The sequence below is a fragment of the Jaculus jaculus genome, chromosome 23 (assembly GCF_020740685.1).
Source record: "Jaculus jaculus isolate mJacJac1 chromosome 23, mJacJac1.mat.Y.cur, whole genome shotgun sequence".
NCBI classification, from domain to species: domain Eukaryota; kingdom Metazoa; phylum Chordata; class Mammalia; order Rodentia; family Dipodidae; genus Jaculus; species Jaculus jaculus.
The window spans coordinates 5,501,101-5,525,787 of NC_059124.1; the positions used below are offsets into that span (position 1 = coordinate 5,501,101).

General features: G+C 52.3%; 2 protein-coding genes across 5 annotated transcripts; one reads left to right on the forward strand and one right to left on the reverse strand.

The window, feature by feature from the left end:
• Positions 1 to 14,990, forward strand: Itfg2 (integrin alpha FG-GAP repeat containing 2). 3 transcript variants are annotated; one of them, XM_004668696.3, is made up of 12 exons: positions 1 to 144; positions 4,858 to 4,953; positions 6,277 to 6,318; positions 6,439 to 6,610; positions 7,812 to 7,951; positions 8,566 to 8,714; positions 9,170 to 9,267; positions 9,449 to 9,502; positions 9,581 to 9,672; positions 10,042 to 10,159; positions 11,189 to 11,362; positions 11,435 to 14,990. In XM_004668696.3, exons 1-12 carry the CDS (start codon positions 49 to 51, stop codon positions 11,536 to 11,538), a joined length of 1,335 nt encoding a protein of 444 aa, XP_004668753.2. In that variant the 5' UTR covers positions 1 to 48; the 3' UTR covers positions 11,539 to 14,990. The 3 variants fall into 3 exon arrangements, with proteins under 3 accessions (XP_004668753.2, XP_044995589.1, XP_044995590.1); XM_045139655.1 differs by having other exon boundaries at positions 25 to 144; positions 4,784 to 4,953; XM_045139654.1 differs by lacking the exon at positions 4,858 to 4,953.
• Nrip2 (nuclear receptor interacting protein 2) lies at positions 12,987 to 24,202 on the reverse strand. Of its 2 annotated transcripts, XM_004668697.2 has the most exons (8): positions 24,147 to 24,187; positions 23,898 to 23,995; positions 23,237 to 23,434; positions 17,660 to 17,809; positions 15,576 to 15,658; positions 14,690 to 14,811; positions 14,410 to 14,462; positions 12,987 to 14,189 (listed from the first exon to the last, which is right to left on the reverse strand). In XM_004668697.2, exons 3-8 carry the CDS (start codon positions 23,426 to 23,428, stop codon positions 14,097 to 14,099), a joined length of 693 nt encoding a protein of 230 aa, XP_004668754.1. In that variant the 5' UTR covers positions 23,429 to 23,434; positions 23,898 to 23,995; positions 24,147 to 24,187; the 3' UTR covers positions 12,987 to 14,096. The 2 variants fall into 2 exon arrangements, with proteins under 2 accessions (XP_004668754.1, XP_044995591.1); XM_045139656.1 differs by having other exon boundaries at positions 17,660 to 17,806; positions 23,237 to 23,995; positions 24,147 to 24,202.
• Between the last annotated feature and the right edge of the window lie 485 nt (positions 24,203 to 24,687).

Below are 24,687 nucleotides of genomic sequence, written 5' to 3' on the forward strand. Positions count from 1 at the left end.
GGACGGGGGTCGGGGTGGCTGAGGCGTCCCCCAGCCCCGGGCAGGGCCATGCGGTCGGTGAGCTACGTGCAGCGCGTGGCGCTGGACTTTACCGGGAGCCTGTTCCCACACGCCATCTGCCTCGGGGACGTCGACAACGACGCCGTGAGTACATGCGCCACACGCGAGGGGCGGGGCGGGGCGGCCGACCGGAAGCCGTGGCGCGGAGCATGCGTACTGAAGCCTTCCGCGCGCGCTCAGAAGGGAAACTTTATTGGTAACCGCACTGCGTCGACGTTCTTTGTAATTTTTTTTTTTAATTTCATATAGGATTTTACTCTAGCCCAGGGTGACCTGGAATTAGACCCAGCCTGGCCTCGAACTCACGGCCATCCTCCTACTTCTGCCTCCCGAGTGCTGGGATTTGAAGGTGTGCGCCACCACGTCTGGCTTTAAAAAATTTTTTTTTTCCCTTGAGCTGCAGAGATGGCTTAGCAGGTGTTTGTCTGCGAAGCCTAAGAACCCAGGTTCGATTGCCCAGGTCCCCTGTAAGCCAGATGCACAAGGGGGCGCATGCATCTGGAGTTCGTTTGCAGTGGCTGGAGGCCTTGGCTCGCTTATTCTCTCTCAAATAAAAAGAAAAAAATGTTTTAATATTTTATTTATTTATGAGAGAGAATGGGTTCGCCAGGGCCTCCAGGCAGTGCAAACGAACTCCAGATGCATGCGCCCCCTTGTGCATCTGGCTTACAGGGGACCTGGGCAATCGAACCTGGGTTCTTAGGCTTCGCAGGCAAGCGCCTTAATCTCTAAACCATCTCTCCAGCCCTCTGTACTTAGTTACATGTGAGAAAGGACTGCCTAAGAAAGAAAGAGTAGAGAGATGCTTTTGAAATTCAACAAAAGGGTGTTAGCATTATGAAGCTCCCAACACTTGGGTCTGCTCGGAGATTAAAATAAGGGCTGGGGCTGGAGAGATGGCTTAGCGGTTGAGCGCTTGCCTGTGAAGCCTAAGGACCCCGGTTCGAGGCTCGGTTCCCCAGGTCCCACGTTAGCCAGATGCACAAGGGGGCGCACGCGCCTGGAGTTCGTTTGCAGAGGCTGGAAGCCCTGGCGCGCCCATTCTCTCTCTCTCCCTGTATCTGTCTGTCTCTCTGTGTCTGTCGCTCTCAAACAAATTAAAAAAAAAAAGTTTAAAATAAGGGCTGGGGAGAGGGCTTAGCGGATAAAAAACTTCCCTGCGGAGCCAAAGGACCTAGGTTCAATTCCTCAGTACCCACATAGGCCAGATGCACAAGGAGGTAGATGTGTCTGGAACTTGTTTGCAGGGTTTGGAGGCCCTGGTGCCTCTGTCCATTCTCTGTATCTTTCTTATCTCTCTCTGTTTGCAAATAAGATACATTTTGAGGGGGAAAAAAAGATTAAATAAGTGCAGAGAAAGCTGGTGGAAAGATTCCTGACTCACAGTTAACAGTAATTTTAGTGCTGGTGTTAAGTGTCAGCAGTATTTTCTTATCCGAGTGCCCTTCATCCAGTTCACAACTAAGGACAGAAAAACAAATGGGTCTGGGGCAAGAGAGATGGCTAAAGCGTTTTCCGGCGAAGCCAAAGGACCGAAGTTCAAATTTCCAGGACTCATGTAAGTCAGTTTCACAAGGTGGCGCATGCATCTGCAGGTAGTTTACAGCAGCTGAAGGTCCTGGCATATCCATTCCTTCTATTTGCCCCTGTGGTGGTTTGACTCAGGTGTCCCCCATAAACTTAGGTCTTCTGAATGCTAGGTTCCCAGCTGATGGAGATTTGGGAACTAACACCTCCTGGAGGTGGTGTATTGTTGAGGGTGGGCTTACGGGTGTTATAGCCAGTTTCTCCTTGCCAGTGTTGGGCACCCTCTCCTGCAGTGGTCCACCTTATGTTGGCCATGCGGTAATGTCCACCCTTTCCTCATGCCATCGTTTCCCCCTGCCATCGTGGAGCTTCCCCGTGCGCCTGTAAGCCAAAATAAACCTCTTTTTCCCACAAGCTGCTCTTGGTTGGTTGATTTCTACCAGCAATGCGAACCTGACTGCAACACCCCTTTCTTTCTGAAATAAGTAAATAAATAAATAAATAAATATTTTTTAAAATGGGCCTGTACTGAACGCGTACAGATTTTTTGTCTTGTTATCACCCAAACAACACAGCTTACCAACTACAGCTGTGCACCGCTTCTGAAGGGGACACGTCTGAGAACTGCATGGCCGGGTTGCTCCATTGTCCTCACTCCACAGGGTGCGCTTAAACAAACGGAAAGGCTGTCTAGGTTGTCTGGTGCGCACCCTGACACTCGAGGCCCCCCCCACAGACAGACTGTGTAGCATAGCGTAGGACGGCATTTACACAGCATCCGAAGTGAGTTCAGGTGTGCGGGCGCAGCGTGGGCACACAGGTTGGTGATAGAGCACCTACGTAGCACAAATACAGCCCTGGGTTGGATTCCCAGTTCTACAATAGAGATAAATGAAAATAAAAATAAAAAATGAAACATGTGGAAGGATAGGATGTGCCTATGTTATAAGCAAGTACTACTTCTAACCTGATGTAAGGGACTGACTTTGTTACTCACAGAGGTCCTGTAAATATGGAAGTACTACTCCAAACTATCACGTCCATGTTCTTTCACCCGTAAGCTTCGTTTTTGTAGATTCCATAGACAGGATTTTCTTTTTAAAATCCAGGTCTTGGGCTGGAGGGATGGCTTAGCGGTTAAGGCATTTGCCTGCAAAGCCAAATGACCCAGGTTAGATTCCTCAGGACCCACGTTAGTCACATACATCAGGGGGTGCACGCGTTTGCAGTGGCTGGTGGCCCTGGGGTGCCCCTTCTCTCTCTCTGCCTCTTTCTCTGTCGTTCTCAAATAAATAAAAATAAACAAAAAAAAATTTTTTTAAGCAGAGGCTAGACGTTTTAAAGGCACACCTTTAATCCCAGCCTTTGGGAGACAGAGGTAGGAGGATCACCGTAAATTCAAGAACAGTTTGAGACTATATAGTGAATTCCAGGTCAGCTTAGGCTAGAGTGAGACCCTGGGTCCATAGGCTTCATAGGCATGCGCCTTAACCGCTAAGCCATCTCTCCAGCCCAAAAAGTCTTCAAAATTCTTAACTCAAGTGTGGTGGATCACTCACCTTTCATCCCAGCACTCAGGTAAAACAAGCTGCTTGAGTTCAAGGCAACACGGATTACAGAGTAAGTTTCAGGTCAGTCTGGGCTAGAGAGAGACCCAGCCTAAAAAACAAACAAGTTAAAGGTCTTGAAAACCTAATTTAGTTCCTTCTATTTAGGGTACAGTAAAGGGGCATTGGAAATACCTCCCAGAGGAAATCAGGAAGCTGGCAGTGAGCTCCTAGGAGCCTAGTCACCACTTGAGGGCACCAAAGGCCCAGAACCAGAGCCGCCCTGTCCCTCAGGCTGCGCCACCCCTGTGGTTCCCAGAGGCCTTGTGAAAAAGCAGAGGGCCAGGGAGCTGGCCTTGTCATTCTGACTCCTGACGCACTGTAATAAGGCCTGAAATAAGATTCTTCAGTAATGCAATATTGGGCTGTCTGTATGAGAATAGCAGGCATGTGGGAGAAGAGTTAGGCCGATATCAGACTTTTGTGGATGGATCTTAAATTCTGTATAGAACCTCTCCTGCCTCCAACAGAGATTGGTGGGGGAGGAGAAGAGAAAAGTAGGTCTCATATAACCCAGGTTGGTTCCAACTCCTTATGAAACCAAATCTGGCTTTGAATTCCTGATCCTCCTGTCTCTACTTCCCTCACTGCTTGGACCATAGCACTTAGTCACTAAGCCATACCCCCAGCCAGTCTCAAAGAGTTGTTTTTTTTCCCTGAAACATACCCTCCTTATATAACCTAGGCTGGCCTTGAACTCCTTAATATCCCAGACTAGCTTTTTTTTTTCCTTTTTATTTGCAACCAGAGAGAGAGAAAATGGGTGCGCCGGCTGTAAATGAACTCCCAATGCATGCGTCATGTGGTGCACCTGGCTTTACATGAGCACTGGGGAATCAAACCCACATCATTAGGTTTTGCAGGCAAGTGCCTTAACCACTGAGCCATCTCTTCAGCCCCCCAGACTAGCTTTGAAGTTGCTATCCTCTGGCCTCAGTCTCCCTAGTGCTGGGATAATAGACAGGCATCATATTCTACTGTCTCAAAGGCTTGTTTTTTATTTTGGTTTTGTTTTGTTATGCTTTTGTTTTTCAAGGCAGGGTCTTACTTTAGCTCAGGCTGACCTGGAACTCACTTTGTAGTCCCAGGCTAGCTTTGAACTCACAGCGATTTAAAACTTGTTTTTTAGGCTGGAGAAATTGTTCAGCTGGTAAACTGCTTGCCTTGCAAGCATGAGGACCTGAGTTTAATCCCCAGTACCCACATAAAAAAATGAACATAGCCAGGCATGGTGGTACACGCCTTTAATCCCAGCACTCAGAAGGCAGAGGTAGGAGGATCGCTGTGAGTTCGAGGCCACCCTGAGACTACAGAGTGAATTCCGGGTCAGCCTGGGCTAGAGTGAGACCCTACCTTGAAAAGCCAAAAAAAAAAAACCCAAACTTGTTTTTTGAGACAGGCTCTCCTGGAACTCAGGCTGGCCTTGAACTTGCTTTGTAACCCAGGACGGCCTTGAACTCGTTTATCTATCTGCCTTCACCTCTTAAATGTAGGAATTACAGGTGTACAGGGGTAGGCCACCACACCAGCGTCTCAAAGACTTTTTGAATGAGATGCAGCTAGTAATTGAAGTGTTGTGACTTTTCCAGACATAGACAGCATTGAAGGGCTCGCTAGCGTGCAGTAGGATCCCATTCTCACAGTCCTTTCTCTCCTCTTGAAGTTAAACGAGCTGGTGGTGGGAGAGACCAGCGGGAAGCTATCTGTGTACAAGAGCGATGACAGCCGGCCATGGCTCACCTGCACCTGCCAAGGAATGGTCAGTGTTTGCCTCCCCGGCGTCTTGGGAAAGTGCAGGCCTGACTCAGGGCTGCCACGCAGGAGTCCCGCACGCAGCTCCCCAGTGCATCGTGACTGCGCAGCAGCCCGGCCCGGCCCAGCCAGCCGCTGCTTCAGTGTTTGACTCAGGGCGTGCGCCAGGAACCTTTTGGAGTGCTTACGGTTGTCTGCTGCTGTAAAGTACAGTACGCGTTGAATGATAGGCATGTTCTGAGCGATGCATTGTCAGGTTATTTCATTAAGTGAGACCTCAGAGAACATTCGTACAAACTAAGACCACTCCACTACCATGTCACCAGATGACAGAATTGTTTTTCTTTTTTTTCAAGGTAGGATGCCCAGGCATACCTAGAGTTCACTCTGTAGTCTTAGGCTGGCCTTGAACTCACAGTGATCCTCCTACCTCTGCCTCCCAAGTGGTGGGATTAAAGGCATGTGCCACACCATGCCCAGCCTCTTTTCCTTTTTTTTGAGACAAGGCCTCTCTTTTTTTTTTCTTTTTTTTTTTAGTTTACTTATTTGAGAGCAACAGAGAGAGAGGGAGAGAGAGAGAGAGAGAATGGGCATGCCAGGGCCTCCAGCCACTGGAAATGAACTCCAGACGCGTGCACCCGCTTGTGCATCTGGCTAACGTGGGTCCTGGGGAATCGAGCCTCGAACCGGGGTCTTTAGGCTTCACAGGCAAGCGCTTAACCGCCAAGCCATCTCTCCAGCCCAAAGGCCTCTCTTTATAATCCAAGCTGGCCTTGAACTCTCAGTCCTTCAGAGTGACAAAATTACAGGTGGGTGCCTCCTCCTGATGGGCCCTCATGGGAGCACCACCGTGCACCTCACCTGTCACAACCAAAGCCCCTGATGCCGCACGTGGCCACACAGTCAAACGCGGGGTAATCAGGAATCTAGCACTGTGATAGGAAAGCTAGACCAGATGCTGGTTTTCGCTTGTGGTTTTCTGAGGCATGGTCTTGCTATGGAGCCTTGGCTGGCCTGGCATTCTGTAGCCCAGGTTGGCAGGGAACTCAGCAGTCCAGCCTCAGCCTCCTGAGTGCTGGGGTATCAGGCACGCAGCACCACGTCTGCCTGGGTGTTTGCTCTATTTTCTCTTAAGCCAAGACTTTGCTCCAGTCTCCATCTCACCGTCTGGGTAAACTAACTGTAGCACGGTCCGTCTCTGTCATTGGTGGCTGGTCATGGCACAGGGTTTCAGCACTTGGTGGTGGTTAGAAACCCCCACTTCTCACTTCGCAGTGATGGGGGGGCGCGTCCCTGGGCTCCTCCCTCAGCCTCCCTTTCTCCCTTGCAGTTGACTTGTGTTGGGGTTGGAGATGTATGCAGCAAAGGAAAGGTAAGGACTTGGGGACCTTGGGCTTTGGTGGGGCTCCCGGTCATTCCCAGGGGCACCTGAGGTCCGATTACCAGCCTCCCTCACCAGCCCAGGATCTTCCTGTACTTCTGTCTCTCCCAGAACTTGGTGGTGGCAGTCAGCGCTGAAGGCTGGTTTCACTTGTTTGACCTGACGCCCACCAAGGTCCTGGGTGCTTCTGGGCACCATGACACATTCGTGGGAGAGGAGCAGCGTCCGGTCTTCAAGCAGCACATCCCCGCCAACACCAAGGTCATGCTGATCAGTGACATCGGTGGGCATGTCTGCCTTTGCCAACAGCTGCGGTATAGGGTGCAGTGGGCACTAGGGGCGACCTCAAAGGATTGGGATGGGGAAAGTCGTTCATTTGTACATTTATTGTGTGCTTTTTAAATTATTTATTTATGTATTTGAGAGCAAAGAAGAGGGGGAAAGCAGGGGGGAGGAAGAAGCAGGGGGGAGAGAATGGACACACAGGGCCTCCAGCCGCTGCAAACAAGCTCCAGATGTATGCGCCACCTTGTGCATCTGGCTTATGTGGGTCCTGGGGATTGAACCTGGGTCCTTTGACTTTGCTGGCAAGTGCCTCAACCACTAAGCCATCTCTCCAACCCTGTTGTGTACTTTTAATTGTTTTTTTATTTTTATTTTTTGTTTCTTTAGCTCAGGCTGACATGGAATTCACTATGTCGTCTCAGGGTGGCCTCGAACTCACTGTAGTCCTCCTATTTCTGCCTCCCAAGTGCTGGGATTAAAGGTGTGTGCCACCATGCCTGGCGAGGTAGTAACTTTATTTTTTACTTTTTTAAATATTTTTTTGACAGAAAAATGGGTGTTCCAGGGCTTCCAGCCACTGCTAACAAACTCCAGACACGTGCACACCCTTGTGCATCTGGCTAACGTGGGTCCTGGGGAATCAAACCTGGGTCCTTTGGCTTTGTAGGCAAATGCCTTAACCTCTAAGCCATCCCTCCAGCCCTGAGGTAGTAACTTTAAATAGAGTTGTCAGGGTCCTCCTTGCTGGAAAGGTGACCTTTGGTAAAAAGCTGAGGGCACTACCCAGAATGGTGGTGCACGCCTTTAATCCCAGTGCTCGGGAGGCAGAGGTAGGAGGGTCGCCATGAGTTCAAGGCCACCCTGAGACTACGTAGTGAATCCAATTCAGCCTTTCCCTACCTTGAAAAACCAATAAAATAGCTGAAGGTGGCAGGAATGGTCACAGAGACATAGAGCTGCCGATGTGGCCGCAAGCTGTGTGAAGGTGGTAGTTGTGTGTGATGGTCAGTTAGCGGGGGAGACCTGGAAGCATGGAGGGGGGCTGCTGTGGGCGCAGCAGCCATGCGGTGCGGGAGAGCTCAGGTCCACGCGGAGCCGCACTCAGTTGGGGTGCAGCCGCGCTGGCTGCAGAGAGCCTTGTGGGCGCAAGCGGGCCTGTTCAGGTCTGGCTCCAGACCCGTCTTGTTTGTGTGCCACAGATGGAGATGGCTGTTGTGAACTGGTGGTGGGATACACAGACCGTGTGGTGAGGGCCTTCCGCTGGGAGGAGACGGCGGAGGGCACAGATCACCTGACAGGGCAGCTGGTCTCCCTCAAGAAGTGGATGCTGGAGGGTCAGGTGAGAACTTATTTTTCTATAGTTATTTATTTGCTTGCAAGCAGAGAGAGACAGAGAATCGGCACGCTAGGTTCTCTAGCCACTGCAAACAAACTCCAGAAGCATGCGCTACTTTGGGCATCTGTCTTCCATGGGTACTGGGGTCCCGAACCTGGGTCCTTAGGCTTCGCAAGCAAGCACCTTAACTACTAAGCCATCCCTCCAGCCCTCAGATGAGAAGTTATTTGGGACCCAGGAGCTCATGAAACAGGGAGCAAGGGCTGGAGGAGGCTTGTGGAAGGAGGGAAATGGTCTTGCTGAGAGAGACCCGGAGAAGGTCGTTTCTAGGCAGGGCTTCAGTGGTAGTTCCCGGAACAGGTGTAGAGTGGGGAGCAGTGGGGTAAGAGTTCGGCATGTGGAGGGGTGCGGTGTGGACCCCGTCAGGATCCTCGCCCAGGGGTGCACACAGCAGAAAGAAGATGGTCTGTGTGGAGGGGATGATGTCTGGCAGGCACCCGCAAGCCCTAGAAAACGTCCCGCTGCCATCTCAAAGCTGGAAGGCTATTCCCAGAGGCCCTGCCCCTTCCTTCCCTTCCTGCTTGCTCTGTCCCTGTTAAGGCTGTTTCCCGGTGCAGGTGGACAGTCTCTCAGTGACCCCGGGGCCGCTGGGCAGGCCTGAGTTGGTGGTGTCTCAGCCAGGATGTGCTTATGCTGTTCTCTTGTGCGCCTGGAACAAGGACGCTGGCCCCCCTCCTGCCTCTGAGGAGGCCACGGCGGGCAGCAGGTAAGGGCGCTGCCGCCCTGTGGTGGTGGGTGCTGGGTAGAGCTCAGGTGGGCTTGCCAAGGGCCCGCGGTGGTGAGACGCGTCTGCAGGTGACAGGACTCCCTCATCTGGACCAAGCACATGGCTCCAGAAATCCCAGCTGTGGCCTTGGGTATGTGAAGAAGTGATCGCACTCCCCAAGGGCAGCCTCCGCACTCCCCTTTATTGCCATGTGGGTCAGATGGGGTTAGCAATGACTTCCAGGCTGGACAGGGATGGCAGCCATAAAAAGCTATGCCAGCACTCGGGAGGCAGAGGTAAGGATGGCTGTGAGTTCGAGGCCACCCTGAGACTACAGAGTATATTCCGGGTCAGCATCAGCTAGAGCGAGACCCTACCTCAGGAAACAAACAAAAGCTGTTTCAGATCCCTTGGCATTCCGCGTGGCCCAATCACTGCCCCTACCCTCTACGCAGGGAAAGCCCAGCTGCCCGAGACGTGGTGCTCCACCAGACGTCCGGGAGGATCCACAACAAGAACGTGTCCACTCACCTCATTGGCAACATCAAGCAAGGTTGGATGATAGGGAGAGGGTCAGTGTACGGGAGGGAGGGGCGTGGACGCATGCCAGTTCTGGGCAGAGGAGAGCAGTGCCTTGCTCCGTCCACGCCTCTGCTGAGGGCTGCTGTCCCCCTGGACGCTCTAGTCATGCCCTGCTCCCCATGTTTTCTTCTGGTCGTCTCGTCTACCCACAGGCCACAGCCCTGAGAGTGGTGGCTCGGGCCTCTTTGCCCTGTGCACGCTGGATGGTGAGCAGCCCTGGGCCGGCTAGGGCGGGGTCTGGCTGTGGGAATCTGCTCCGGGCCCAGCCTGACTCTCCCCTGCAGGGACCCTGAAGCTTATGGAGGAAGCGGACAAGCTGCTATGGTCGGTGCAGGTGGATCACCAACTGTTTGCTCTGGAGAAGTTAGATGTCACGGTGAGTAAGAGTTTATTCTTATTTTATCTATTTTGTTTTTTAATTTATTTATTTGAGAGAGAAAGAAAGAGCATGCCAGGCCCCCCAAACTCCACATGTATGTGCCACCTTCTGCACCTGGCTGACATAGGTACTGGGAAATCGAACCTGGGGCCTTAGGCTTTGAAGGTGAGTCCTGAACCACTAAGCCATCTCTCCAGCCCCCCTTCTCTTGACACATGGTCTTGCTATGTAGGTCAGGATGGCCTTGAGCTTGTGATCCTGTCTCTGCCGACCAAGTGCTGAGTTCACGGGTGTGTGCCACCATGCCTGCATGCTCTCTAAGATGCCCCTCGTTTTCCTTGCATCCTCGTCTCTGGCGTTTTTCAGGGCAATGGACACGAAGAGGTGGTTGCATGTGCCTGGGACGGACAAACCTACATTATCGATCACAACCGCACTGTTGTCCGCTTCCAAGTGGATGAAAATATCCGCGCCTTCTGTGCAGGTGGGACTCTGCCCATGGTGGCTCCTCTCTAAGCTCGTATCTATTCGATAACCTTGTTAAACGTGCTAGAAGAATGTTGGACTCGTTTACAGTCTCCACATACCCCCTGATGAAACTCTTCATAAATGAATTGGTTCAGGTGTGATGTAGCTTATTTGGTAGAGTGCTTGCTTTAGTGTGCATAAAGCCCTGAGTTCAAGCCCCAGGGCCACACAAAAATTGCCACAGTGACATCGTGAGTTTTAGGGTAGCTGAGCTACAGGAGACCCTGTTTCAAAACTCAGTAAATAAGCGGGTTCTTTAGCTGTCACTGGTGGGAGGTGGGCGGACCCTACATTGCCACCTTGATGGTTTAAATGGAGTACAGCTCAGTGAGGGCTCCGTCTCTAAACACGTGATGAACAGGGAATTGTCGTCATCTGTGTGAGCTAAGGAAGACAGTTCATGTGAGGGCCCCACACTGTGAGGACCGTTGCCCCAGAGCATTCTCCCGGAGGCCAGGTTGGGGGCCTTGGAAAGTAGCAATGCCTATTTGGATCACGAGGGGATATATTCAAGTGACCCAGGGCTGGGTAGGTAGTACAGTGGTCAGGCACTCGCCTGACAGACAGGGCTGTGGGCTCAACCCCCTGCACTGCCAAATAAAACGCAAGGAGCCTGAGTGTCCACCCCAATGACCTCAAAGGTTGGCTCATGTACCTTGGCGAATCCACTCAATAAGAAAGAGCCCTTATTTCTGCTTACGTTTTGGATTAGCAGGAATGTCCCCAATGACTCTGGAGATATACTAAGGGGAAAATCAGCAAATCCTACCTACTGGGATTCGGCTTTATTATCGTTTTGTGTCTGGTGTTGACGAGAAAACTTCCCGTTCTGCTTATTTTATCGAGTCCCAACAGAGAGGAACCAGGAAAAGGGCCTTGGTTGCTTGTATCTGTGGGAGGCCACAGCTGCCAGCTCTGATCTGTGTCATGCCTTCTCTCAACTGGGACTGAAACTTCCCCTTGTCTCTTTGTCCCCATCTCCCAGGCCTGTATGCCTGCAAAGAGGGCCGCAACAGCCCCTGCCTCGTGTACGTCACTTTCAACCAGAAAATCTACGTGTACTGGGAGGTGCAGCTGGAGCGGATGGAGTCCACGAACCTGCTGAAACTGCTGCAGGACGAGCCGGAGTACCGCAGCCTGCTGCAGGAGCTGGGCGTGGGTGAGTCCCGCAGAGCCAGCCACCTAGGGCCCGGGTCCCGCAGCTTCTCACCAGCCCCTCTTTGGCCCTCAGATCCTGATGATCTCCCTGCAGCCCGTGCCCTGCTGCATCAGACGCTCTACCATCCGGATCAGCCGCCACACTGTGCTCCCTTGAGCCTCCAGGACCCCACCTAGCTGGGCTCGGCTCCTTAGCTGGTGAAGGATCCTTCTCAGCCCTCTCCCTACCCTGCGGGACTCAGGCTCTTGGCAAGACAGGGAATGTCCATTAGAGAGGCAGGGCTTAATTCTGAGTGTACAGGTGTGGTGGTGACCCTTGGGTGACCATGATCTTACAGACCTCGAGTCTTGGGTGAATGAAGAGATTAGTTGACCCTCTGCCCATTGCCTCATGGACCTTACTGGGCTCACAAGGTTCAAGCCGTACTGCTGATCACCCAGGCCCTATGCCTTGCCTATCACTTGGTTGTGGAACAAGTGACAGATGTTTTGCATATGGCCCAGCTCCTGTAAGCAGACCAGGCTTCAGGCATGAGGGAGCCTCAGAGGTAAGGGCTCCCCGCATGCTGAATGCCCTCTTCCCCCTACCATGCCTGGCCATTGACACGGTAATTATTTCAGGAACAGAATGCCAGCTGTACTTAAGGCTTAGAGAAACTTTCTTAGATTAAGAGAAGGAAAGATGAGAAAGTGGAGAGAGCTGCCTGTCAGAAGGTGGAAGAAGGTAAAGCCCCCAAAAGATTTTCTTAACATTTTAGTTCATGTACTTAAGACAGGGAGAATGGACACACCAGGACCTCCAGCCACTGCAAACGGGCTCCAGAGGCACGCGCCCCTACTGAGTGCTAAGATTACAGGCAAGGACTGCCACACCCAGCTTAATACAGTGCTGGGAATCAAACTCTGGGCTTTGTGTGTGCTAGGTAAGCCCTGTTCCTACTGAGCTGCCTGCCCTGACTTTTATTTTCTTTATTATTATTTTCTTTATTTTTATTTTTATTTTTATTTGGGGGGGGTTCAAGGTAGGGCCTCACTGTGGCCCAGGCTGACCTGGGATTCACTATGTAGTTTCAGAGTGGCTATTATTTTTTTATTTTTTTGGCTTTTGCAGGGTAAGGTCTCACTCTAGTCCAGGATAACTTGGAACTGACCCTGTAGCCCCAGTCTGGCCTCAAACTCAGTGATCCTTCTATCTCTGTGTTCCAAGTGATAGGACAGCCCTGATATTTGGAAAACAAATTTTATAATGTGTTTTGATCATATGTCCTGCCCATTATACTTTCTTGTGCCCCTAAAGAAGTATTTTTCAAGCTATAGGTGGGAATCTTTTGATGGAATATAGCCAGGAAATTTTAAATAAGTTAAGTAGAATAAGGTAGAAAATGTCAGAGGCCATTGCATAGTGTAGGTAAGTAATATTTTGTCATCATTGCATGTGTACATGTGTAGCAAGTACGATATGAAATGAATCCCACAACTCTTTGCTGTCCGTGATACTTCAGTCAGAGGCTCTGCTTGGGGAACGACCTCCATTCACACTTCCTTCCTCTTAACGGACTGAATGGTTGAGGTACTAAGAACTCGGAGAAGGAGGAGCAGGAGGGAGGATCAGAGAAGCACTTGCCTTAGAGAAACAAGTCTTTATTCCAATGAAAAAGCGGACTGGGTGCCTGCCTGCCCCCAATTCCATGGTTACAGAAGCAGCAGAAGGCTGGTTGGGGAGGAACAGGTTCCAAGCAGGGCCGTAAGGAAAAGGGAGTCTTGGGTTGAGACCAGGTACATGGCACATGTGAAAGTGAGCCCCCCACCCCTCCTTTTGAGGAAATTGAGCCCACGGGCTTTGTAGCCTGGTTTTGCTCTTAACTTACCCACAGGTTCAGAAGTTAGTTTCCACCTAAGGAATCTGTTCATTCGGTTCTGGTTTGTCCCACCACTGTCTCTGTCCACTCCTACATGGTTTTGAGAGTCAGACCAGCCCACAGGACCTTGGCCTGGGAAGGTTTGGATTCTTCTCTTCACAAGGAAGGAAGTCAGGGAGTCTGGGGTCCCAGGCTGATAGGGAGCTCAGAAACCACTGCTTCTGGGACAAGACAAACTCAAGCTCAGAAGAGCAGAGGTGGAGAGTTCCAGAAATAATAAAGAACAGCTTCTCCCTCTAGTCCCTCTTCTAGGGGCAGTTCTCCATGGGCTGTTCCACACTCCCCCAGAGTTCAGGGGCCCAGCTGACTCAAATGTTTGCTGCACAGGAAAGGTGACAGCTAAGAGCCCTGAGCGCAGTGGCTGGACCTTCCTGTATGAACCCCCCTTGGCTGCCCTGCGTGCGTTACCCCATTTGCTACCCCAGCTGCTCAGCTAGGGCAGCATGTGCAGAGTCAGGACAGGATACAGGCTGTGTGAGGATAATGAGTCCAGGCGAGAGGTGGGAGAGCTGGGTGAGGCCTGAGAGGAGTGCTCAGTGTGACTTGGGGCAGGTGAAGACAGCAGGTAACTGCAACCTTTGGCTCCCAGGGCCAGGGTTAGCCTGGAGCCCGTTCAGCGAGGGTCCCTGTCTGCAACCGTGACGACTGCCTGTGCTCCTCTTGGGAGGGATGCGGGAGGGAACCCAGGACCTCAGAGCCACGAACCCATGCAGTGGGAAGTCTTGAGGGTGGTGAGAGAGGTGCTGACACCGAAGTCCCCGGCTTCCCTGCCCAGGGAGTGCCGCCCTCCACATCATCCTTCCCTAAGGCAAGTGGTCACTGGCCAGGCTCTTGGTACAGAGGCAGGAAGGGCAGCTCCGAGAAGGGGGCTTTCAGCCGCAGCACTCCACGGTCCAGGTCGATGCAGCACTGCAGTGAAGTCCAGGGTGAACCTTCCCCCCTGGCAGCCCGCCCTGCTCCCTCACTTCCTCCTGCTGCTGTCCCCAGCACTGCTGGCAGGGCGGGACCCGCTGCCTTGATGGTCCTTTCTGGGGAACCTAGAACCAAATCTGACAACTCCAAGTCTTGCTCTTTAACCTCTGCCTCTTTCTCCCAGCAGTTTGGGTCAGGCCCGAGCAGGGCACCTTACCTTGAGGGACAGCAGGGTCTGCAGTCCCAGGCAGAATTCAGGGCCGTCCGCATCTGTAGGAGCCATTGGGAAACGGGTTGTATCCAGGGTCCCTGCCTCCTCCCTCCTGGCACTCGCTGCCCCGCCCAGCCCACGTCCCCGGGTTAAGAATATCAGCATAGAGTTGAGATAATCCACATCTTTGGCGACACCTTGGGCTGGCAGGGTCTGAGAGCCTCTGCCTTTGCCCCACCCGGAAGAGAAAGGCAGGAGGCCGGGCTGCTGATGTTGGGAGACTCACCCACCACGTGGGCTGAGCACGCCACGGTCTCCTGTCCCAGCTGCAGCTCCAACTGCTCCACCTGGCTTGGGGGCCCAGGTGCCAGGTCCCCACTTGGGGTTTGTGGGGCCCTCTTTCCTAGCCTGTGGGAGGAAAGCAAGGGCTGTAGCCCCCACAGTCCACTCCCAGTCCACCACACTGCGTCAGCTGGCACTGTCCTCTTCCCATCCACACGAAGCGAGCCTAAACCCTGTACTTCCCTGCCAGGGCCACCCAGCCCACCTTCCCCCTTCAAAAATAAACTGCTATACTGGATACGTTTCATATGCCATAAAATTCATTCTGTTGTTATGTTGAGGGGTAGGGTTGAGACAGGGTCTCTGGGTAGCCACAGCCAGCCTTGAACACCCAACCCTTTCTCCATCTCCACTATGCCTGACAAAATTTACTCATTAAAAGTATGCAATTCTGGGACTAGAAATATGGCTTGGTGGTAAAGGCACTTGCCTGCAAAGCCTAATGACCCAGGTTCAATTCTCAGTACCCACATAAAACCAGATGCACAAAGTGGCACATGCATCTGGAGTTCGTTTGCAGTGCCTGGAGGCCCTGATCTGCCCATTCTCTCTCATCCTCTGTTTGCAAATAAATTAACAAACTATGTTATGAAGAATGCAATCCCATAGGCTTTAGAGTATTCACAGAATGCAACCATCTGATCACTAGTTGAGAATATTTTCATCGCCCCAAAAGAAACACTTTCTCAAGCTCAAGTTGGCACCACAGTCCTAACACTTGAGAGGCTGAGGCAGGAGGATGGTGAGTTCGAGGACCGTCTACGTGGTGAGACTCCACGCCAACAAAAAGGAAACCCTCTGCTCCCTGCGCACTTGAGGTGCACTCTTACCCCAGCCGCCTGAGGCATCCAGCAGAGATCTGGTTGTGCTGGGTTCCTGTGTCCACGGCCACTCTGAGCAGCTGGTCCCGGCACTAAGAGGGAAGGACTGTAGTTGGTCAGTGAGTCTCCAGAACAGCTGGCCCTGGCCTTGAGTGCTTTTTGTGAGTGAAGGGAGCCAGGGTGTGGTGGCGCACACCTTTAGTTACAGTACTTGGCGGCTGAGTTGGAGGGTTCCTCTGGAGTTCAAGGCCTGGGGTTGCGGAGTTGAGTTCCTAGTCTACAGTGAGACTCTGCCTGCATGGGGGCGGCGTGAAGGGAACGAACCAAACCTAAACGGACGTGGGGACCAGACAAGGAAGAAGCCCTCCATCCACCTAGTGAGTGCATAGCTATGAACGCGCCAACAAGGTGATCTGCTTGTAGAGGAATCCTTGGGAAGTAGACTTCCTGGTCAGGGAACTCCAGGCTAGGAGAGGAGAGCTGAGGGGCAGACCCCTTGTGTAGAAACCCAGATGTGGGTGACCAAGAGGCTCACCACTGGAAGTGGGCAGACATGTTCCCTTTTTAGGGTCTGCACAGACATTTGAGTATATTCCTAGACACATATGCATGAGGTTTTCCCATTCCAGACACTGAGTATCTGCTGTGCACAGGATGTGTTACTGGGAGCTGGAGAGAGGGCTGCAAAGCCGAAGGACCAAGGTTCAATTTCTCAGTGACCACAAAGCCAGATGCACATGTGTCTGCAGTTTGTGGTCCATTCTCTCTTCCCCTTTCTCTCAAATAAAATAAAAAAGATGTATTGCTAGTAGGTATTTTAGTATAAAGCAGATAAAATGTCATTCCTCTCTACAGTGGGACATTTTTAGGCATGTAGTTGCGTGTGCACATGCACATGTGTGAAGACCAGGGGACAAAGTTGAGTGTCATTCCTCAGGAGCATCACCCATCTCCTTGTAGAGACTCTCATTGGCCAGGAGCCCCAGAAATCCGCCTGTCTGTGCTTCCTCAGCACTGTGATTAGGGGCCCAGGACACCATGCCCATCATTTCACATGGGTCCTGGGGATCAAACCCACTCGGGTCCTCATCCTTCTGAGGCAGGCATTTCACCGGGCTCTCCCTCAAGCTTTGTAGAACGCGTTAAGGTCTATGGAAGGATCTTGAGTTAAGTGTCTGGGAGCTGGTGAGGGGGGGGGAGCGCTCCCTGCTGGACAAATGGCCTTCGAGGAGGCGGTGGCATTGGAAACGGGAAGTGAGCTCCTTGTGCTGAGGGGAGCAGTGTGTGCTGGAGCTAGTCCAGCAGCAAATGGAAACTCCAGTGCCTCATCTGACCCTTGACCCAGGAACATAAGCCTCTTCACTTTAGTTTGGGCTGGCCTGGAACTCACTCTAGTCTCAGACAAGCCTCCAACTCACAGTGATCCCTCTACCGCTGCCTCCCAAAGTGCAGGGATTAAAAGCGTGCACCACCATGACCAGCCTGTTTTTATTTTTTCTTCATATATTTATTTGAGACAGAGAGAGAGAGAATGGGCGAGCCAGGGCCTCTAGCCACTGCAAATGAATTCCAGATACATGCACCACGTTGTGCATGTGGGTTACGTGGGTCCTAGGGAATTTAACCTGGGTCCTTAGACTTCCCAGGCGAGCACCTTAACTGCTCAGCCATCCTCCAGCCCTGGGTTTTTTTGTTTTTTGATGTAGGGTCCCACTGTAGCTCAGGCTGACCTGGAATCAATTTGTAGTCTCAGGGTGGCCTCGAACTCTGCAAGCCTCCTACCTCTGCCTCAGTCTCCCGAGCGCTGGGATTAAAGGTGTTGAGAGTTGCATTTTCCATACTGACTATGGTAAAGGGTATTAACATTTAGATAGGATGAAGGTAAGGGGCAGAGCAATGTAATGGTGCTGACAGACCTGCCCAGAGAAGACAGGCGAGGCCGACAGAAAGCCAGAGAGCGGGGACATTTTTGGGGCCCAGACAAGGAGAGCAGTGGCTCTTCCCTCCCTCCTCACCAGCCAGAGCAAGCAGAAAGGGAGGCAAGCTAAGTCAGCAGGCCGTGGGTGAAAACCAGTGCCCAGGGGGCCTCTCACCTTGCAGCTGACCAGAAGAGCTGGAACCTGGGCCCCACCGGTGCTCCTGCTGTCCTGGCCACGGGTCAAGGACTGGACCCCGGGGTTTTCCCCCAAAAGCCGGCTCTGGTTCCCCTCCACCAGGCGTCTTTGGATCACGCTATGCGGCTGCTGGTTCCACGAGGAAACAAGGCCCGTCTAAACTGGGGATCAGACCACTTCTTCCCCACAGGTCAGTGGCCCCAGCTCCACCGCAGACACAAGCGCCAGTAAGGAAATGTCAGAGCCATCCAAGGATTCCAGCAACCAGATATTGGAATAGAGTGAACCTCAGAATCAAACCATGCTTAGACCCCACAGGTTGCTCAGCAGTGAAGAAATAGGAAGGGGAGAACAGTGCCTGCTAGGTCCACTGGCCCAGCAGCTGAAGGGACATGTTAGAAATATGTGGGAGAGAGCTGGGCGTGGTGGCGCATGCCTTTAATCCCAGCACTTGGGAGGCAGAGGTAGGAGGATTGCTGTGAGTTCGAGGCCACCCTGGGACTCCATAGTGAATTCCAGGTAAGCCTGGGCTAGAGTGAAACCCTACCTTGAAAAACCAAAAAATCATATGGATATGTATATATATGGGGGGGGCTGGAGGGATGGCTTAGTGTTTAGGGCCTACAAAGCCAAGGAACCCAGATTCCATTCCCCAGGACCCATGTTAGCCAGATGCACAAGGGGGCACACACATTTGGAGTTCATTTGCAGTGACTGGAGGCCCTGACATGCCCATTCTCTCTCTCTCTCCCCCCTCCCTCCCTCCCTCCCTCTCCCTCTTTAACTTTCAAATAAATAGATAAAAATATTTAAAAATATATTTGGGAGGAGGAAGGAATGAATGTGTGCACCACGGTCTCTTGACCCCGCTGCAAATGAACTCCATCTTTGTGCATCTGGCTTCATGGAACCCAGGCTTGCAAGCAAGTGCTTTTAACCACTGCGCCATCTCTCTAGCCCCTGAAGGGACATGTTGGAAACTAGTATTAGGTTGGGGAAAATTGTCACAAACGTACAGCAAGTTGGGCCAGGAGTGGTGGCGCACGCCTTGAATCCCACAGCACTCGGAGGCAGAGGTAGGAGGATCAACGTGCGTTCAAGACCACCCTGAGACGACACAGTGAATTCCAGGTCAGCCTGGGCTAGAGTGAGACCCTACCTCAAAAAACCAAGAAAAAAAAAAACCCGTCCAGCATGTGGGGGAGGACTAGAAATTAAGAGGGTGTGTGTGTGTCTTGTGTTGGGAATTAAACCCAGAGCCTAATATATACCCCTAGGCCTGAATTTATTTTTTGTTTTTGTTTTTTCAGGGTGTCATCTTGCTCTAGCCCAGGCTGACCTGGAAGTCTCAGGGTGGCCCACAGTGATCCTCCCACCTCTGCCTCCTAAAGGCTGGGATTAAAGGGATGGGCCACCACACCTGGCCCCTGAATCTTGTTTTTAAAAATATTCCCAGTCAGACTGGGCTACAGTGAGACCCTACCTTGGAGAAAAACAACAACAACAAAAAACTCAGGAGACTGAGGTAGACTGTCATTCAAAACCATCCTGGGGGCTGGAGAGATGGCTTAGCGGTTAAGCAATTGCCTGTGATGCCTAAGGACCCCGGTTCGAAGCTCGATTCCCCAGGACCCACGTTAGCCAGATGCACAAGGGGGCGCATGCGTCTGGAGTTCATTTGCAGTGGCTGGAGGCCCTGGTGCGCCCATTCTCTCTCTCTGTCTGCCTCTTCTCTGTCTGTTGCTCTCAAATAAATAAAAATGAACAAAAAACCAAAACAAAACAATAAAACCCTTAAAAAAAATTTTAAAAAGCCAAAATTAAAAAAAGAAAAACATCCTGGGCTATGTAGCCAGACCCTACTTGGACAATAATTCACGTTACTTTTTTTTTAATTTTTAAATGTATTTATTATTTTTATTTATTTTTTATTTTTGGTGTTTCGAGGTGGGGTGTCACTCTAGCACAGGCTGACCTGGAATTTACTCTGTATTCTCAGGGTTGCCTCGAAACGCCTACCTCTGTCTCCTGAGTGCTGGGTTTAAAGGCGTGTGCAACCACGCCTGACTTACATGTTAGTCTCATGTATAAAGTGTCAAAGACTCCACACACACACACACACACACACACACACTGCCATTGCTAGAGTGACAGCCACGCAGTAAGGTGATGGCTAGATGACCTGGTTGCCGGCTGGCTGAATCTTCCGCCCGCCCTGGCACAGCGCTCAAGTCTCCTGGCAGCGGCATTGCCCCTCCTGCCCAGCCAGGCTCCTTTTTTTTTTTTTTTTTAAATATTTTTTTGTTCATTTATCTGAGAGTGACAGACACAGAGAGAAAGACACGCAGAGGGAGAGAGAGAGAATGGGCGCGCCAGGGCCTCCAGCCTCTGCAAACGAACTCCAGACGCGTGCGCCCCCTTGTGCATCTGGCTAACGTGGGACCTGGGGAACCGAGCCTCGAACCGGGGTCCTTAGGCTTCACAGGCAAGCGCTTAACCGCTAAGCCATCTCTCCAGCCCCCAGCCAGGCTCCTTGGGCCTGCTCGCCTCTCCCTGACCCGACCTCGCTGCTCTCCTGGGCCACGCAGGAGACGGACCTCTCTGTGTCTGCGAACCCACGCGTGCGCACGGGCACCCGCAGCAGGACCCGCTTCCTCCAGTCCCGCCCTCCTCGCCTCTCAGCTCCTTGCTCGTGTTTCTCACAGATCTTACTTTTGGATTTCACCCCCACCTGAGCCTCGGGAGCCCTTGAACTTGGACTGGTCTCTGATCGTGATATCCCAGGATCTAGCTCAGCGTACCTCAGGCTCTCAATAACTGCCTTCTGGGCTGGGCGTGAAGCTTTGTGGTTAAGCACTTGCTTAGCATGTGTAAGGAGCTGGCTTCCATCACCAGCACTGAAAATAAGGAAAAAGACAATGAAATGGCTGAGCATTGTGGCTCTTTAATCCCAGCAGAGATGGGAGGACTGAACAGTTAGAGGCCAGCCTAGGGCTAGGGTAAGACCCTACCTTGAAAAATCAGTAAAAAAAAAAAAAGGGCTGGGGGCTGGAGAGATGGCTTTGCTGTTAAGCCCTTGCCTGTGAAGCCTAAGGACCCCAGTTCGAGGCTCAATTCCCCAGGACCCACGTTAGCCAGATGCACAAGATGGCACATGCATCCGGAGTTCGTTTTCAGTGGCTGGAGGCCCTGGTGTGCCAATTTTCTCTATCTGCCCCTCTCTTTCTCTGCCTCTGTCACTCTCAAACAAATTTTTAAAAAGAAGAGGGCTGGAAAGATGGCCCTCTGGTCTGGGTTCTATTCCTCAGCACCTGCATAAAGCCAGATGCACAAAGTGGCACATGCATCTGGAATTTCTCTGTAGTGGCTAGAGGCCCTGCTATACACATTCATTGTCTCCTTGCAAATACATAAAAATGTTGCTTTTATTTTTACTTTTTTTTTGAGGAAGGGTCTCACTCTAGCCCAGTCTGACCTGGAATTCACTATGTAGTCTCAGGGTGGCCTCAAACTCACAATGATCCTCCTACCTCTGCCTCCTGAGTGCTAGGAATAAAGGCATGTGCCACCACGCCAGGCAAAATGTTTCTTTAAGAAAAATAATTTTAGCCAACTATAGAGACGCATACCTGTGACCCTAGCGCTCATCAGGAAGGGGCAAGGCAGGAGGATCACAGGATGGAGGTCACAAAATTCCAGGCCAGCCGGCACTACATAGGCCTTTTCTGAAAATAGAACCAAATTCTATTTATAAGCTAAAATAAACAGGGAGTTTGAGCCTGAGAGCTACACAGAAAATTCTAGGCTAGCTGGGCTACATGGTAAGTCCTTGTCTCAAAAATTGAAGAAGAAGAAAAAATTCCTGAAGAATGATTGTATCCTCCCAGGCTTCATTTGCCCCCTGCCCCAGGAGGTTGGGGTTGCTTCCTTCCCCCCGCCCACCCCCAGCCTCTTGACCTCCTGGCCCGTCCAGCTGCGAGCTGCCAGCTGTGGGAAAGTGTGGTGAGCCTGGCCGAGCTGGCAGGAGGGGCTGTGCGGTTCCCACCGCCTTCCACCTTTCCCACGATGGCTGTACGCCACTCTGTTGGGAAGTTTGTTCCAGAGGTAATCTAGGGAGGGAGGGGGCGGGGAGCCACCCAGCCTCCTGCCTGTTAGTCCCATAGCCCGTAACTAACTAGGGACCCACGCACGTGCTCAGGCTGGGGGAAGAGGTGAGAAGGCTAGGGACGAAGTGTCCACAGAGCTCCCCCGGCCACCCCTGCCCTTTACCTCTGCTGCTGTATGGTCCTCTTTGGGGGATCATGGGGTGGGGCAGGGAAGCTCAGGCTGGGAGGCTAACAGAACTTGGGGCTGTCAGGAACGGCAGAGGGGCACATGTGCCCTCTGGCTCACTTCCACGGACTACACGTCCTGATTCTCAGAGCTCATTCCATCTTTCAAGCTAAATGGGGTCTTAGCTGGACGAATGCTGATCTCACTTACCTGGCATTTCAATTAGACGGAGGCTGTCATACGTGTCCAGTATGTAGCAGCTCATGCAACTTTTTTTTTTTTTTCGAGGTAAGGTCTCACTCTAGCCCAGTCTGACCTGAAATTCACTATGGAGTCTCAGGGTGGCCTCGAACTCACGGCGAGCCTCCTACCTCTGCCTCCCGAGTGCTGGGATTAAAGGCGTGCGCCACGACGCCCGGCAGTTTGTGTAAGTCTTATAACAACCCTACCGGGCAGATGTCAACTTTCTCGTCACTTCACAGGTGAAGAAACGAAAGCACAAGACCTAACTTCCCAAGTTAGTACACAATGGAGCCAGGACTTGGTCCCCATCAAGGTGACTCCACAACCCATTCTATTAACCACTACCTCTCTGAGGACAAAGACTGTGCATGCAGCTGCTCCCCACAACACCCATCGTCACCCTGCTTCCTCTGGGAGCCAAAGCTGCTGCAGGGGGCTGGAGGGAAAAGGGCTTGGGAAGGCCCTTCCTCTCAGGAGAATCAGCGAGTGGGGCAATTACAGAGCCCTGGTGGTCCAGGCCAGAGCCCAAAGAAGCCCTGACTCCCCGGCAAGTGCGGAGGTCCTTAATCCTTCCATGCTGAGGGGAAAGGGAAAAGAACGGGCAGGCCCAAGAAACAAGGCAAATGAGTGGGCAGCCCTGATCCCGAGATTTGGGGAGAGCAGAGAATCATAACCCTAAACTGGTCTGTTCTCTAGGGCCTCCTGATGTCAAATGATTGTGACAGAGTTCCCAGATCCTCTTAGCCTCTGCTCCGGACAGCACAGTGCTTCACCGTGTCCAACAGACGCCTCAGACGCCACTAAGAGTGGGGGGCAGAGCAATGTGGACCCTCAGGGCTACCAAGCCAGGGAACATCCCCAGTGGAGGCTCCCGAGATCGTCAGAGGTAAGCCTCACAAGTTGGCAGGACCATCTCCCCCTTCCCAGCAAGAGAGGGGAATCTGGCTGCTCTTTGGTCCTCCTGCCCCCCTCACCAGGACGAAGTGAAGAAGAGAAAGGAGCAGGGGTCTCCTTAGGCAAGAGGGAAGGGGGTCACCTCACCAGGTCCTTGGAGGTGCCAAGCCTCTTGAGGCTGTCCAGGGGGAGCAGGTCAGCCGAATCCTTGTGCAGGAACTGGGTGGCCTGTTTGAGCCGGCGCTGCTGGCTCAGGTGGGCTCGGTCCTGAAGCGAAGCCTCCTGTCCCCTCCTCCTGGTGTCTCCCTCATGTCTCCTGGCCTCCTGCCCAGTGCTCATAGCCCCCTGGGGTGAGCAGGCAGGGATGTGTGAGTGTTGCGCCCCAACGTCCTCTCTGCCCCGGGGCTCTCCCTGCGGATGCCTGCTTTTCTCTGGACTGCAGATCGCCTCCTGACGGGAGGGTCTCAGCAGGCAGAAGAGAGGAAATAAATAAATAATGTGCAGGAGCAGCCGCGTCAGACACCAATTTCCAGAGCTTGCAGTAAAGGGAGCGAGGCTCGGCTGGAAAAACCCAGCCCGGGAGAAGAGGGGGGGCTGGCGGGGCCCGTGACTGGCAAGCTGCCTGGCATCCCGGTGGGGGTCCTGGTCAGAGGGGCAGTGGATGGTGTGTGTGCGTGTGCGCCAGCATGCTGAACCGTCAGGGGGCTGCGCCAGGTTGTTGGAAACGCTGTCATTGTGTGGGGGCGTCAGTCTGCATGCTGGGTGTGCGCGACAGAGACAGACGAGCTGTCCCTGTGTGTGTGAGGACCTGGCTCTGCTGACCCCTCGCCGTCTCTGCCTGGCCGTTGTTTCTCTGCCTGGTGTCCTCTGCAGCCAGGCCTTGAGGTGCTGGCCGGTAGCTGGGCTCTGAAGAGAAAAGGACAGTATGAAAATGCCCTTCCCTGCTCGCTCTCTTTCCCTTACCACCCAAAGACCTGCCTTGCTGCACCCCTTTTCAGATGGTATTAGTCCCTCTCTCAAATTGCAAGGAGAACAGGAAGCCTCTAGCAACACAAACCTCTGAGATCCCTGTGATGTGATGCGGAAGAATGTTCCGAGGGCAGTGTCTCCTCAGAATTGTCTTGGCCAATGACTCACCTGATCTCCTCCCCTCCCCGGTTTTTTTTTTTTTTTTTAAGATTTTATTTATTTGAGAGAGAGAGACAGAGTAAATAGGCACATCAAGGCCTCCAGCCACTGCAGATGAACTCCAGATGCTTGTACCATCTTGTGCATCGGGCTTTGTGGGTCCCGAGGAATTGAATCTGGGTCTTTTGGCTTAACCGCTAAGCCATCCTTCCAGCCCTTACTATTGTTTTGACTTTACAGTTACAGAGTCCAAGCTGAGCCTGGTGGAGCAATCCCATAATCCCAGTTCGTAGGGCTGGGGTAAGACAGGAGGGTCACAAGTTCAAGGCCTGTCTGGATTACAAAATGAGTTCAAACCCAGCCTTCCAACTTAGTGAGATTCTGTCTCAAAAAAAAAATAGTCAGGGACCTGCTTGCAAAGCCTGATGTCCTGGGTTCGGTTCACTAATGCTCACAATTGTACAAAGTGG

Coding starts and splice junctions, on each gene's coding strand:
- Itfg2 (XM_004668696.3), top strand. CDS start 49: ATGCGGTCGGTGAGCTACGTGCAGCGCGTGGCGCTGGACTTTACCGGG. Junction 9,673..10,041: donor TGGAGAAGTTAGATGTCACG/GTGAGTAAGAGT, acceptor GGCGTTTTTCAG/GGCAATGGACACGAAGAGGT. Junction 11,363..11,434: donor GCTGCAGGAGCTGGGCGTGG/GTGAGTCCCGCA, acceptor TTTGGCCCTCAG/ATCCTGATGATCTCCCTGCA.
- Nrip2 (XM_004668697.2), bottom strand. CDS start 23,428: ATGAGCACTGGGCAGGAGGCCAGGAGACATGAGGGAGACACCAGGAGG. Junction 14,812..15,575: donor GGATGCCTCAGGCGGCTGGG/GTAAGAGTGCAC, acceptor TTCCTCCCACAG/GCTAGGAAAGAGGGCCCCAC. Junction 14,463..14,689: donor GTGCTCAGCCCACGTGGTGG/GTGAGTCTCCCA, acceptor TGGCTCCTACAG/ATGCGGACGGCCCTGAATTC.